The sequence below is a fragment of the Pectinophora gossypiella genome, chromosome 13, assembly GCF_024362695.1.
Source record: "Pectinophora gossypiella chromosome 13, ilPecGoss1.1, whole genome shotgun sequence".
NCBI lineage: Eukaryota > Metazoa > Arthropoda > Insecta > Lepidoptera > Gelechiidae > Pectinophora > Pectinophora gossypiella.
In genome coordinates this window covers 10,390,632-10,405,872 of record NC_065416.1, presented here as the reverse complement: position 1 = coordinate 10,405,872, position 15,241 = coordinate 10,390,632, and the positions used below count along the sequence as shown (strand labels likewise).

The window sequence follows — 15,241 nt, the reverse complement described above, 5'->3', positions numbered from 1 at the left end:
AAGTCTTTATAGGCTAAAAGACGCTTAACGTGATTTGAAAGTAGGAACAAGACTGATACTCACCCAGCGTTCTTTGTTTAACAGGCAAGACTTACTTCTTCAAAGGGAAAGGGTTTTGGAAGTTCAACGACCTGCAGATGCGCGTGGAGCACGAGCGACAGCTACCGTCAGCACCAATGTGGATGCGCTGCCCGGCGGAGCGCGCCGGCCGCCGCGCCCCATACCGCGCGCCGCAGGCTCCCGGCTCCACTCTCCGCTCGCCCAGCGCTGCGACAACCTCCTCCCTCAACACAACATCTCTACTCACTTCTCTTATCCTAGCGCTGTCAACGTACTTTCGATACTCTTAGTCTTCACAAATATATTTTTATACTATTGTGTAACTTTAATGTGCCACTCTATGTCTGAACAAATACTATGGTTATGATATATACTGATGATGACGTCTGATCAACAAGTACATATCGAAACTGTCTGAACTAAGACTTTAGAATTAATGAACTATTGCGCAAATTTCGCACTGCCTGTTTTAGTATTAAATTAATCCTGCATTAAAATTATGTAAACCTATTAGAATAATTCTAGTACGTAAATAACGCAATTTATAATTTCTATTGTTGTATGTACATTTTGATCTCAATATGATCGAGTGCTTGGTTTGTTACGACATGTAAGGTATATAACACCATTCATTTAGCTTCTGTACAGTTGGTATTGTCCTCGATATCAGTATTTAATATTATATATTAATTTTATGATGCCTAACATACATAGATGTTTTAATATCTCTTCCGATAATTACTATAATCCATTAAGTATAAAATAATTATATGCTTGTAAGTGCTAGCTACCCACAGAATGCCTTAAATACCTATAATATGAGAATTATATAAAAAGTATGCATTTTTGTAGAACTATGATGTAAAATATTTATTAAATGTTTAAGTAAACTTATCTGACATTAACTTATTTATCTCTTATGCTGGTTAAAAGAGGTACACATTATACTGTAATTTGTAAAATATAAATTGGATGTAAGATTAATTAAGATGCCATATTATGACATTACATATTTAAATATTTGGTATGATAATATTTAATATACCTACCTATCTAAGTGAAGTATATGCAAACGAAATGGCCTTACATTAACTGTGACGTAGATTTTTGTATCAGTTGTGGAGGTGCGGTGTGTTGCCAAATGGGAATGGAAAATAAACTGGATGGAATGAAAATGGTGCTTATTATAGTTAGTTACTGTACAGAATAAATTCTCTTTGGATATTTTTGTATGTTGCTGTTGTCTCATAAACATGATATTAAACCAAATAAAAAGAGTAATCATTGCTGTATCCACATAATCTTCCATGTTAACCAAACAATTAGCAATGTAAAATATTTATTACAATTTAAGAACATGATCTGCTTAAACATCTACTGCATATTTTAATGTTCTTGTGCAATCAGCAGTTTAAGATATTTAGATAATACATATATAGAAATATAAGTACATGTGTAAAGTATCCACAAACTATAAATTGAGAGTCATATATTTTAATTTTATGGACTAAAATATTATGAATTCCTAATGAACTTTGCAAGTTATCACTATGCTGAGGTGACTTGTATCCGATGTAGGTCATTGGTACCTGTCAAGTCGCTCATTATTTAAGTATAGTATAAGCTTCTCCATTAGACATTTTACAATTTCTTTGGTCACAAGTAATACCTAGTTAAATAATAACTGTGATATTTACTTTTATGAGAAAAGCCATGAGTTATTGGCGCTAAAAATAAATCAAAATTTTGTATCTTCTAAAATAGTTTTACTCAGTAAATAAATAAGTAGGTGAGTAATTAGTATAGGTTTGAGATATGAATTACTTTAAGTAATATAATGTTTTTAAGAATAAAATTAAATAAAAACTTTCTATGAAAGAAACAAGATTCTTTTTTTTCCTATCTTTATTATTATTCCTTTTCGAAATAAAAACTCTTTCAATTTTGAAGAATATTTTCCAACCACAAAATGCCTAAGTATGTCGCTTATTTAATATGAAAATAAAAAATGAGGATCAGCAGTAAACATGAAAATGAAATAAAATAATACTAGGAGCTGTTATTAGGTCAGATTACCAAATAACCACTGAATTTGGTCCACTAAAAGAGGCATAGCCTAGATAGAGGCAAGGGCAATATTATAAATGTTGATTTTGTATTAGTGGCAAGTCTAAATAATTAGTATGCTACATTTAAAAAAATCTATTAAGTAAATAGTTGTTACATGAACCATTTCTCTCATCATATTTCTAACCTACATAAAGACAATTATAATTTTTTAAGTACATACAAATAAGAGCACAAGCACACAATAGTTTTGTTGACTATTACACAAATAATCAAATAGCTACCACTACTATATCAAGATAACCAAAAATCTATGGTAGAATAAGACAGTAATGTAGGCCAGTGTAGGCAATAAAAATACAAGAGTAACAACTTCTACATATAAATTTATTAACTTAACAACCTTACCTAAAACAATCATAATAAAATAAAGAAACAGCTTGTCGTCATTTCTCGTTTTCTTTCAGTTGAGTATCGTTCTCTTTGAATCCTAATTTAGACCAGTCTTCTTTAGCCATAAGGTTATTTTCCATTCGACACGAAAGGTACTCCTTCGCTTCTGCACGACACAATGAGTTGTCACTGTTATTGCTAAACAAGCACTTCATATATTTTGTCATAGTCTTCTTGCATAGTCCTTCATGATCCAAAGGAAAACTGCCCTTATCAGGAGGAGTCGGTATAAACTGTTTCTGTCCAAAAGTCATAGCAGTCGACATGATTGCTGTTAAGATTTGTAGTGCAAGTCGTATGTATCACTTGCAAATGCTTGTATTTCAGTTAAGTATCAGAAATAATTACGGAAGAAGTAAACAATTCGCCGAAAAGAAAGAACAAATTGAGAAACTCAACACTAAACAAACAGCTGATTTTGGCAGTGTAACAGGCAGTGACAGATAAAAGTCGATTAACTTGAATACTTGAATCGATTCCGTAAACATCATCGATTTCAACAACATATTTTATTTACATGCTACACCATCACTTTTAAAAGAAAGAAGCCCTTGTAGGAAACTACGAAACGTTATTTTTTTGTTTATGGTTTACGGATGTGATTTTTTGTTTGGATGTGATTGATATTTATTTGCCTAAAGGTCTTTGTAAGCAGACCAAAAAATTATAAGAAAATACGTAAGACATGGCTATATGGGCATAGTTCCCCTTGCCTTACCCTTCGGGGAAAACAAAAACAAAAAAAAAAAATGTCACTGTCACATTGACATGTTTTTAATGTTTACTTGGTTTACGTTCGATTTGTGTAGCACGTGTGTTTTGCGTTTTAACAGTTTGATGATGAACTAGTGCGTATTTCGTTAAAATGTCTAGACTCATTGTAAAAAATCTCCCAAATAAGGTACTTGTGCTTTATTTTTAAGGAAATTATATTGTGTTCAACAAGTGTTCAACCTTTATAAATAAAATAACACACCTACAATTTTCTTAGGTTACAGCCGACAATCTTAGAGAAGTTTTTGGTCAGAAAGGGGAAGTGACTGATGTTCAGCTTAAATATACAAAGGATGGTAAGTTTAGGAACTTTGGTTTCGTGGGCTACAGGACGGAGGAACAAGCGGCGGCCGCCAAAGAATACTTCGATGGGACTTGTATACGTTCCATGAAGATACAAGTAGAGGTCTGTGCGAATCTTGGTGACGAGAAGAAACCTCGGGCGTGGAGCAAATACGCACCAGACAGCACGGCTTATAAAAAAATACACAAAGATGAACTAGCAGAGCAAAATAAACTTGAATGGGAACAAAAACGTAAGAAGAAAGCTGAAAAAAATAAAGACAAAATTAAAGAACTTCTCAAGAAGGTAATTCATTAATTTAAAAATAGTATTTTAGATATAAATAAGTGATACTAAATATCTCCTATGTAAAAAAAGTAAATTCCTTTTTTGAAATAATATTTTCAGCATAAAGATGACCCACTCTTTGCTGAGTTCATTGAAGCACACGTCAATGATAAAACAGCTTGGATCAAAGATGTGTTTGAAAAGGCTGTGAACAGTGATGATGACAGTGGGGTCGAAGACGAGAATGCTGATGGTAAACCTGAAACTGACACTCCTGAAGGCAAACCTAACACTGCAGCTGAAGCCACTAAACCAGCTGAAAGCAGTAAAAAGGAGGAGAAAGTTGCCAACAAGCAAATTAGTGACTTAGAAGTAAGTTTATCTATTTATCTTAGGCACAAACTAATAATTTATATGATGTGTAATTTTCTACTAAATCAAGACTTACTTGTATGCCTCAATAGCAAAACAATCAAATGATAATTATGTAACCTGACTATGGTATCAAAGAGTGTAAAAAGTATATATATTTTAGAGACCATTGTAAATACTTATTTTCTTATCATTCTTACGATTAAAGTGAGATATACTAATTTAAAAAAAATGTGTTTCAGTATATGAAACTACTCATGAAGAAAGTGGATGGGGTTACAAATATAACTGAAACTGAAGAAAAACAAGAAGAACCAAAACCTAAGAAAATAAGGAATAGAGAACTATTTCATATTAAGGTTAGTATTTATTGAATAAAAATCTACTAACCTATCAATAATAATCAGTATCTTCTACTTCTTTTGTCCATTTTAAATAGACTTACTGTTATGTTCTATAAAAAGTTTTTGTATTATATTTGTATCAAGAGTGGCTAGCTTAGGTAGCTACAACTGTTCTTATGACTCTACCCAATCCAGATGTAATAGGGTAGTTTCCAACTAGTCAAATCAGTTACTTTTTAATAAACGTCAAAACATGAAATTACTATGGAATTTGTATGAATTAGCAACCTGTGACATCATAGAAAAATATGACAAAATGTCATACTTATTACTACATTTTTTATTAAAATTCATCATCACTAATTGAAGAGCCACGCTCTTGTCGGTGTAGCATTCTCCATTCTTGTCTATCAAAGACCAATTCCTTCATTTCCTTATAAGACACGACATTCACCTCTTTAATCTGTTCCATGTAAGCTCATCTTGGTCTTCCCCTTCCTTCCGTCCTACTTTTGGTTTTTATTAAAAATCATAAATAAGTTAAATAGAAAAAAGAAAACTTTTTTTGTCACCTTTAGATCTGTCTTTATTTAGTAATCAGAATTTCATAATTTATTTTTGACCTAGGAAACTAAATACCCAATTACAGGTGGCACATATGTGCTGTCTGATAATATATAAACAGTAATATAAGGACACAGGTCCCTCTGCTCTCAATCAACCAGAGAAGGGATTGGAACATACTCCAATATGGTGCCATAGAATAAACAGTGATACTATAACTATAGTAAAAATAACCTCACCCCCTCTGGGTCTAGACTAAAGTTATTTAGTCTTAAATGTCTATAAGCCGCTAAGGAGTAAGGGCGAGCGCGTATGTGTCTGTCTTACTCGCACTTACGCATTAGGCGGCACATGATAAATTGAGATTTTTTTATATCGTGTCTGGAGACTCCAAATTGTATGGTTTCTCACATAAATATGAATTCATACTTAATAAATAATTACATATTCCAGATAACAGGACTGCCATTTAAATGCAAGAAGAAAGATATAAAAGAGTTCTTCCGACCTCTAGTGCCTTACACCATCAGGCTTCCACTTGCTAAAGGACGGAAACTATCTGGCTTCTGCTTTGTAGGATTCAGAACAGAGAAAGAAGTAAAGAAGGCACTTGTTAAAGATAAATTGTTTTTAGGTAAGATCTATTTATGTCAGTACCTATTTATACAAATAACTAGATGCATCATCAGCATTTAGTTGTGTATTAATGATAATATAAAAAATAATTGAGCAATAATATTGCACTGATATCAATGCTCATTCCATAACAGTTCAATAGTTTCTAAGAACTTTTTTCATAAGCAGTTCTGTTTGCAGGTAACCACCGCTTACATATAAACAAGCATGAGAATAAAGCACAGAAGGAAGCAGAGGAAGAAGAACAAACCCAAAGAAGAAAAGATCAAGAGGTAAACTTTTAAGATGATGTACACTTTGCCATGTATCTATCTATAGCTATCTATTTAGCTTTTGGATTTTTAATGTCTCTAGCCGTATTGCCCGCATTGGCCGCCTTCATTACACGTGCGAAATTATATACCTGTCTCGTCCTGCAAATAGCCAGTTCTGATGTGCTATTTGAAACGGGTATATGTATATTTACGAATGTGGGTTGAAGGCGAGCGATTAAAAATTAAGGCCCTTAGGTCTACTGAATAAAAAATAATGCTTTTTATTTTACTGCCAAATTCAGTTTATCTTCACAAGGGAGATTAAAATTGGATCATTCGTTTTCAGAAAGGCAACAATGAGGAGAGTATAGGCGAAAGCGGCAGCATTTTCGTTCGAAATCTGCCATATGTTGTCTCTGAAGAAGAACTTACAAGTCTCTTTGAAAAATATGGTAAAAACATTTATTTATTTATTTATTTATTGCATGTTATGTTACAATATCATCATTAATAATAATAATTCATATTATAACATACCCTGTCAGGGTGTCGCAAAGAGGGCAAATACATTATAACTTACAATATTTACATTTTCCAATTGTAATATTAATGGTGAGTTAATTATCATCTTGGTAGAGTTAAAGTTAGTATTAAATAAAATTATATTACTAGCATGCAGTTAGTACCATACTTAAATTCTAATTACTTAATTTAATACTAGTTTAATTTGTCATTCATAAATTCATTTATAGTATAATAGCATTTTTTAATCAACATCGATTTGAGGGCGCTTTTAAAGATATCATCATTGTTCACTTTTAAAATACTAGGGATTTTGTTGTAAATGAGTGCGCAGCGATACAAAGGGCTTCCTCTAAACATTTCTATACGTGGAGCCGGAAGGACAATATTTTGTTTCCGACGCTCACTCGTACAAAACGCGAAGAGGTTGGTATGCTTTCTGACAAACATAGCTGACTCCAGGACTCCATTTCAAAACTTATTAATTAATTATTTAAGACTAAATGTAATACCAGGTTTAAAAGAAGTCCACGGATTTTAATTTAATGGAACTAATTGACTTATTGTCATCATCATCAGCCGTACGGCGCCCACTGCTGGGTATAGGCCTCCACCAAGGGATGTAAGGGGCTCCAAATGACACCTTTCGGAGCCCAAACCAACCTCGCCTGCACGCGGTACATCCTGCTGTTCAACGAAAGAGGCTCTGGCGACCCACCAACACGCACTGGACCAGCGCGGTGGGCTTATGGTCCAAACCCCCCAATATATGACTTATTGTCAATTATTCCATTATTGAAATTTATATTCCATTATATTCAGGGCCGCTAGCAGAAGTAAACTACCCAATAGACAAAGTCCTCCGGCAGCCGAAGGGGTTCGCGACAGTAACGTTTGTGATGCCCGAGCACGCTGTGAAGGCGTATTCTGCGCTGGATGGCACGGCGTTTTGCGGCCGCATGCTGCACCTACTGCCAGCTAAGACGGAGAAGCTAGATGATGAAAGCGGGGACGGTGAGTTTCTCATGTGCAGTGCATACTTATAATGTTTATTAAAAAAAAAATAATTATTATTTATGCAAACATACAAAAACACATAAACAATAAAAGTGTAACAAAAACCAGAAAGGTTTGTACGTACATCTAAAGAATCGACATACCTATTATCAAAATTTTAACAGGATTTTAAAACTCGATCAATCTATCTACAGCCACGCTTGATATTCGACCTAAGGGGTATAACAATATGATAAGCCGCTTAGTGATGAGTATACTAGTTTTTAGGGTATTATCGTAAGATAAACTCAGCTCTGCACCAATTCGTATTGGCGCCGAACTAGATTTACAACTGTACGTAAATCTGTTATTAAAAGTACGTCCTTAGGTAATTTATTTTTTACCAAATGACAACGCAGGGTCGGATGACGACAGCTGGGCTAACCTTGAAAATGCTACTGTCAGTTTTGAGGGTCCATGGGTCTTAGTTTAATCTAAATGTCCGTAAGCCACTAAGGAGTAAGGGGGAGAGCTCGCGGACTGTCTCACTCGCTCGCACTTACACATTAGGCGGCACATGGTAAGAATTCGATTTTTGTATGGAGTGTCCGTAGTGTGAAACTTGGAACTGTTTGAACTTTTAGAGGGTCTATCCTTCAAGGAGAAGAAAGCGAAGAAACTGAAGGCACAAGCTAAGTCCTCACACAACTGGAACGTGTTGTTCCTGGGTGCCAACGCCATCGCCGATGTCGTCGCAGCCAACTACAACACCACTAAAGAACAGTTACTCACTGAGAATAGCAAAAGTAAGTTTATGATTTAATACCTAATCTAGGAGCGCTGTTTGAACCCCGGTACTGGACTGGCACCAACTAATGAGTTATTAATTTATCTTAAGAACAGTTTTCACTTACACAGTGGGCTGTTGGTTCGACCATTATAGACCAATACACACTACATACGTACGTTATAAGACTCACCACATATCACGTTGACCTAACAGAAAGCTCGGTGATGTGTAGGTACTTAGTTCATCTTGCGATTGATGTACCTCTGACTACCCCAATTGGGATTATTTGGGATATCGTCGTGAGTTTATGTTATCTAAGAACCTAACATCGTAATTAAAGCACATAATAACGGGTTCTTACCGCGTTTAAATGGGGATATGAGACTCCCTACTACTAACATCGTAATTTCATTTTCATATAACAACTATACTGAAGAAATAAAAAATGGTCTAAGGCTTTTTTAAAGTAAGTTGACTACTTACCGGACAAACAGGGAGCGCTAAACTATCTACTATTAGCACTAAACTAATACGAAAGACCAAAACAAAAGAACTTTAATATTTAACAGACACAAGCGCCGCTGTGAGATTGGCTCTCGGCGAGACTCAGCTGGTGGCGGAAACCAGGGCCTTTCTAGAAAACAATGGAGTTTATTTAGACGCCTTCAATAAGGTAAGATAACACTTTGAGGAATACAGAATACGGGTCATCGACCTTTCATTTGGGATCAGGACATCGCTTCTAGACGTTGTTTCCATGAGTTTTAGTCAACTATTCATATTTTATACCCAACATGATTAGAGTGGTAGAGTGGCATATCTCTCGTCACTTTCGTACTAAGCTATACATATACAGTTAGTGCGAAAGAGATACAAACATGAGCAATATCATGTACCCACTTTAGAACCCTGTCGCACTATCATATTTGACATTTAATGAGAGATACGGTTTAATTTGAAGAGCTCGGTGGCGCAGCGGTTAACGCGCTCGGTCTGCGATTGCTGAAGTTAAGCAACTTTCTCAAAGGCCGGTTATAGGATGGGTAACCACAAAAAAAAAGTTATCATCTCGAGCTCCTCCGTGCTTCGGAAGGCACGTTAAGCCGTTGGTCCCAGCTGCATTAGCAGTCGTTAATAACCATCAATCCGCACTGGGCCCGCGTGATGGTTTCAAGCCCGATCTCCCTATCCATCCATAGGGAAGGCCCGTGCCCCAGCAGTGGGGACGTTCATGGGTTGATGATGATGATGACGGTTTAATTTGTCAAAAAAGTTAATGTGACATGGTTTCAAAGTGTATACATATTAGTACTCGTGACCGTACCTACACCTCTCGTCTCTTTCGCGCTAGACGATGTGATATATCTCTGTCCTGTGGTCATTCTAGGTAACCTTTTGTTTATAAAACGTAATAACGTTTTACAGGACATCATTTCGTTGACATAAACCTACAAGCTCACAGTTGAATGCAACTAAATATGTATGAATGTTATCTGAAAGTTTAAAAGTACCTACCATTTCACACTTTAATTTGAGTAAAAACTGTTTTTTCTACTTAAGTGTAGGTAATATACTTTATTTGTATGCGTGGAATGATATTTATATCGTTTAGTATACGTAACATTGACTATAAATTGGTACCATATCACTTACAATACACAAGTAATAAATGTTTATGGCGATGCGGTTCCCCAATTGGATTTTTATACGATTTATATACATTTAATTATATAATCATGTAAATAATTTGCATAATTTAGCATTACGCTTGTATCACCCAGTATAGGCAGAGGTGTATAACATACACACCGACTATAGTGGGCGAATCTATTGCCATTAGCCGAGCACAAATCCTATTTATTATTAGCCCACTTGATCCCACTGCCTGGCAAAGGCCTCCCCCAAATCTTTCCCAGTGGCGGCCCTAGCAAAATAATTAGGTGGTGCGAGACCTCACAGTGGCGCTCTTCAACATACAGTCTCTTTCAAATATACCTATTTAAAGCTTTATGTGGCCGCTAAGAGGTCTAATTCACAGGGCAGATGTGCCCAATCCAATTACTCCCCTGTAGATCCGGGGCTACCAGCCAGGGTGGTCCCGCCTTGGTTGCTTTTGGCGCCCCCCCTAAAACGGCGCCCGGTGCGACTGCACCGCTCGCACCGTCCTAGGGCTGCCACTGGTTTTTCCACAAGTCACGGTCAGTCCTTCCGATAACAGTCATGATTATCACGCCATCTTTTCCGTGGTCTACCAAGATATCGGTCCCATTCGAAACGTATTTGTTTACAAATTGATGATGGAAATAAGCCAAACAACCCAAAGCCAAACTAATCAACACATTTCTCATCTTGTTACCGTTTAATAACAACTATGTATTGAAAACATTCACAGCCCCCAAAAAGGAGATCGAAAACATGCATCATAGTGAAGAATCTACCGGCAAACACAGAAAGGGACGAAATAAAGAGTTTGTTTGTAAAACACGGACAGATCGCGAGATTCTTAATGCCACAACATGGGATCACTGCGCTCGTTGATTTTGTAGAACCTTTTGAAGCTAAGAAAGCCTTTACGAAATTAGCCTACTCCCAGTTTAAATCATCGCCCTTATATTTAGAATGGGCACCGGAAAACGTATTTGTCAAAGGAGCGGAAATTACCGAAACACAAGATAACGTTAAAAAAGAAAACGATGATGCAACAGAAAGCAATGAAAGAAAGACAAAAGATACAGGAACTGGGAAACAAAAAGAGATAGAACATGAAAAGGAAGTAAAAGAGCCAGAGGAAGATCTAGGAGAACCGGAAAATGATACGACCTTGTTTGTTAAAAACGTTAACTTTAGGACTACTGAGGAATCTTTAAGAAAGGTGAGCACCATATTTTTAACACATGTTTACCAACAGTAGTCAAGTGTTCTGCTTCGGGCTTTTCATGGTAACAGTGGCTGTGAAGCTGTCACGTTTCGCTGCAGGATCTCCTACGACTTATCAAGCCAATTGCAACAATCGCCTTTTACTCAAGTCTACCAACCTAGCCTAGTATTTGTCAACCATTATTGAGCTTTTAATTAATATTTCACAATGTTTTCAGCTGTTTTCTCAATGTGGAAAACTTCACAGTGTGACGATAGCCAAGAAAAAAGATCCGAAGAACCCAGGCCAATCCTTGTCAATGGGTTACGGGTTCGTTCAGTACTACAGGAAACAACACACAAATGAAGCATTGAAATCATTGCAAGGCGCCGTGTTAGATGGCAAAACATTAGAATTAAAACGATCAGAGAGGGGGAATACGTAAGTATAATAAATACAATTTAAGAGAATGCATAAAAATGTACAAACTTTATTTATAATAATACCTACTAGCGAGAAGTAGTGGGGACTCATTACACTATACACCGCCGGGAATACAGGCGTGGTGTTGTTATGCTGTGTGTTTAAAATAACATCGATTTACTAAGTACCAACCTCATCATCAATTTAAGAGCCACGCTCTTGTCGGTGCAGCATTTTCCATGCTACTTTTTTAGGGAAAAATAGGACAGTGATTTCCTCTTGCCTTCCGCCCCGCAGTACTTTGTCTGACGTAAGTAGGATAGGAGAGAGTAGTCCATTACAAAGCCATACTAGCCATACTACATCCTGTCCTCCGCCTCTGAATACCAACCTAATACTAGTAATTGATCTACATCAATGGTAAAATACGTAATCCTATCAAAAGTTTCAACAACAATACCATACGCAAAGTTCCATCCGAAATGATCACTATATAAGGTCTTCCGGCATTTTCTTCTTCAGTTCAACAAAGTGATACATTTCTCATTAGCTCCGGGTTCGGGTCCCGGTGGGGACATTTCACAAAAATCACTTTGTGATCCCTAGTTGGTTAGGACATTACAGGCTGATCACCTTGTCCAAAAAGTAAGATGATCCGTGCTTTGGAAGGCACGTTAAGCCTTTGGTCCCGGTTACTACTTACTGATGTAAGTAAGTAGTTGTTACATGAGCCATGTCATTATGCCTTTGGCGGCTCAATAATAACCCTGACACCAGGGTTGATGGGGTTGGTAATACACCTCACAACCCACACAATAGAAGAAGATTAGCTGCAACACAATGTTGAAACAGTATTAGTGTATAAAGCAACAATAGTGTTGTTGGCCAGGATAACGGTTTTTTATTTCCGACATGATTCATCGATAATGCGGAATTCTCCAAATTTATTCCGATGAACAATACTAATTCTTGAAAAGATTAAGGTGAGAGTTCTACTCTGATAAGATTTACGTGGGTACCTAATTAAAATACTAGACTGCAATTAAATATTGACATTGCCTTGATAAGCCTTAATTTAATTGTTAAACCTAATCATTTACGCCATATATCGTGAACAATTTAGTTTGTAGGATTGACGTAAAAAGAAAATTTCGCATGCCTTTAATATGTAAGTAGGTAGGTACCTAATTTTAAACTAGGAACATAATGAACCAAATAAACAGCCCAGCAGTATCCAGGCGCAAGCGTCAATCAACCGGAGGGGATAAGGAGCATTCTCCACCACGCTGCTCCACAGCGGGTTAGTGGAGGTGTTTGGGCAACACTGTAAGCAACTTAAATTGTCATTATTTTTGTTTCAGAAACGAAGTGAAAACTTCAAAGAAAAGCACAAAGGACTCAAAACAAAATGGAACCAAAATACTCGTTCGTAATGTGCCATTCCAAGCTAACAGAAACGAGCTCCACGAAATATTTAGGTACCGAAATTGCTCCGTAGCTATAACGTGTTCTGTGGCTATAACTGATATGAGTTGTTATAATGTGACTGCGATAACACGAGCCAGATGCCTCCTACCAATCAATCTGGCGTACAATGCGTACAAAATGTTATTTTACTACTGCTAGCTTGATTGAATTTGAAAGATTGAATCCAATTTTTTTTCTCTTTATGACCCACGCTAGTTATAATAGACAACAAGAATAAGAAGGCCTTTCCTTTCTTACTAAATGCACACAGAAGTGTGATTATTCATAGAGCGGGATTTTTTCTTTCAAATGTAGTTACCGCCTCTGAACTGATAACTGTCAGGCCATTAATTAGCCTGTCGTCGGCTGGTAATCCTTCATTTTATTTAGGAGCCGCGCTCTTGTCGGTGTAGCATTCTCCATGCTACTTTTTAGGGACAAATAGGGCAATGGTTTCCCTCTTGCCTTCCGCCGCTCCTTTGTATTTTATTTATACTCGAACAAATTAACACTAATACGAGTAGGTAGGTAATAAAAGCAATCTGTCTTCTGGTGAATTGTGGCTCTGTCTACCCCAATAAGAGTTACGGGCGTAAGTCTTTGTATGTATTTATGTATCTAAAATGTATTATGAATTCTACAGAGCGTTTGGAGAAATAAAAACACTAAGGTTACCGAAGAAATTAACGCCGGGATCGGAACAGCATCGTGGATTTGCCTTCGTTGACTTCCACTCTAAAGCAGATGCAAAGGTAATAATTCTAAGCGAAGAATTATGTGTAATATCATTGTTCTGAGCTAATACGACTTTGGTACTTTTATAGGTACTTCTTTATTTAGACAGTTAATTCAGACGCGTTTCAAACGATACCATCCGTGACTTATATTTGACTACTTTATCGAATCTAACTGAAAGGACCTATATACAGGGTGTTAGTGAAATCGTAACGAAAACTTTGAGGGTGATTCAAACTATGATTCTGAGTTGATGTCAAGGTGAGCATCAGAATGACTGCCCAATGCGACAGATCAGTTTTAAAATATTACTAACATCCAATACCTATTAGCTACTATTTAATACCTTTGTATGAAGTTGATATAGAAAAACAAAGGTATTAAATAGTAGCTAATAGGTATTGGATGTTAGTAATATTTTAAAACTGATCTGTCGCATTGGGCAGTCATTCTGATGCTCACGATGTCAAGTGGAATTTTCCATCGTAAAAGTATGGAAAAAACAAAAAAATCGTGAATTTTGCAACGGAAAATTCCTCTTGATATTAACTCAGAATCACGAGCTGAATCATCCCCCTCAGTATTATGCTAACACCCTGTATTTAATTTTGAAACAAGCCTATAAAATTAAACTATTTGATAATACTAATAACTGCGGTCGTCTATGTTACGGCACGTGTTTGTGTTATTTATTATAATGTCTGCCAACATAGCAGATCCCTAGGGCATAAACCAGGGAGGGGTCGTGTCGCCTCAGTACTTCATAACAGAACTATGTAGTTTTAATATTGTATATGGTAGCGTGTGGGCCGTGAAACATCACATATTTATGTAAATTACCTACTTTAAAACTGAACTAGTTCTTCCAACGGTTTATTGGAAGTTTTTACAAAGAGATTGGTGTCGATTCGACAGTATCTCCAGTCGTGAACACTCGATCCACGCCTAGGATATTCATTTTTGTAATTATTTATTGAACAATATGGTTATCTGAAAGTAAAATATTTTGTCTAACTTTGAATCATATTTATTTATATTGCAGAGCGCATTTGAAGCACTGTGCCAATCGACCCATTTGTACGGACGGCGACTGGTGTTGGAATGGGCAGACCAAACTGACGAGAACGAAGACGTCTCCGCCCTCAGAAAGAGGACGGCACAGGCTTTCAACGCAAAGACTCCCGGCGGGAAGAAATCGAGGAAAGGCGCCGTGGATGTGGAAACATTTGTGGACGGTGAAAAAGATATGTGAAATAATGTAAATAAATAATTACTCTATTTCGATTCTTTTATTTATATCACATCGACTCGAGCGAGATAATAATTTTAGAAGTCGAAAGAGAAGAGAGCAATCAC

The 15,241-nt window shown here is 36.5% G+C and overlaps 3 protein-coding genes across 3 annotated transcripts in view; 2 read left to right on the top strand and 1 right to left on the bottom strand.

Annotated features, from left to right (window-relative positions):
* The window catches only part of LOC126371800 (matrix metalloproteinase-14-like), a 197,648-nt gene extending 195,703 nt beyond the window's left edge, over nt 1-1,945 (top strand). The window contains exon 12 of the mRNA XM_050017158.1: nt 85-1,945. Coding sequence (XP_049873115.1) covers nt 85-350 — 266 coding nt within the window. The 3' untranslated portion in view covers nt 351-1,945. The remainder of the gene's footprint in view (nt 1-84) is intronic.
* A 548-nt stretch (nt 1,946-2,493) lies between these two features.
* LOC126371820 (cytochrome c oxidase assembly protein COX19) lies at nt 2,494-3,038 on the bottom strand. The gene has a single exon (XM_050017187.1). It carries the CDS (start codon nt 2,844-2,846, stop codon nt 2,574-2,576), a length of 273 nt encoding a protein of 90 aa, XP_049873144.1. The 5' UTR covers nt 2,847-3,038; the 3' UTR covers nt 2,494-2,573.
* Nucleotides 3,039-3,331: 293 nt separating this feature from the next.
* Nucleotides 3,332-15,163, top strand: LOC126371799 (probable RNA-binding protein 19). Its single transcript, XM_050017156.1, has 15 exons — nt 3,332-3,481; nt 3,572-3,943; nt 4,046-4,297; nt 4,540-4,656; nt 5,659-5,839; nt 6,022-6,113; nt 6,442-6,547; nt 7,440-7,631; nt 8,258-8,419; nt 8,973-9,076; nt 10,796-11,275; nt 11,499-11,701; nt 13,045-13,161; nt 13,794-13,902; nt 14,928-15,163. The coding sequence occupies exons 1-15, from the start codon at nt 3,446-3,448 to the stop codon at nt 15,135-15,137; spliced, it is 2,733 nt and encodes a 910-aa protein (XP_049873113.1). The 5' UTR covers nt 3,332-3,445; the 3' UTR covers nt 15,138-15,163.
* Nucleotides 15,164-15,241: the final 78 nt, after the last annotated feature.

What these genes read in the sequence shown, in the direction of transcription:
- LOC126371820 (XM_050017187.1), bottom strand. Translation starts at nt 2,846, where the DNA reads ATGTCGACTGCTATGACTTTTGGACAGAAACAGTTTATACCGACTCCT.
- LOC126371799 (XM_050017156.1), top strand. Translation starts at nt 3,446, where the DNA reads ATGTCTAGACTCATTGTAAAAAATCTCCCAAATAAG. An exon ending in GAGAACTATTTCATATTAAG is followed by an intron (nt 4,657 to 5,658) that starts GTTAGTATTTAT and finishes TACATATTCCAG; the next exon opens with ATAACAGGACTGCCATTTAA. An exon ending in AAGTCTCTTTGAAAAATATG is followed by an intron (nt 6,548 to 7,439) that starts GTAAAAACATTT and finishes CATTATATTCAG; the next exon opens with GGCCGCTAGCAGAAGTAAAC.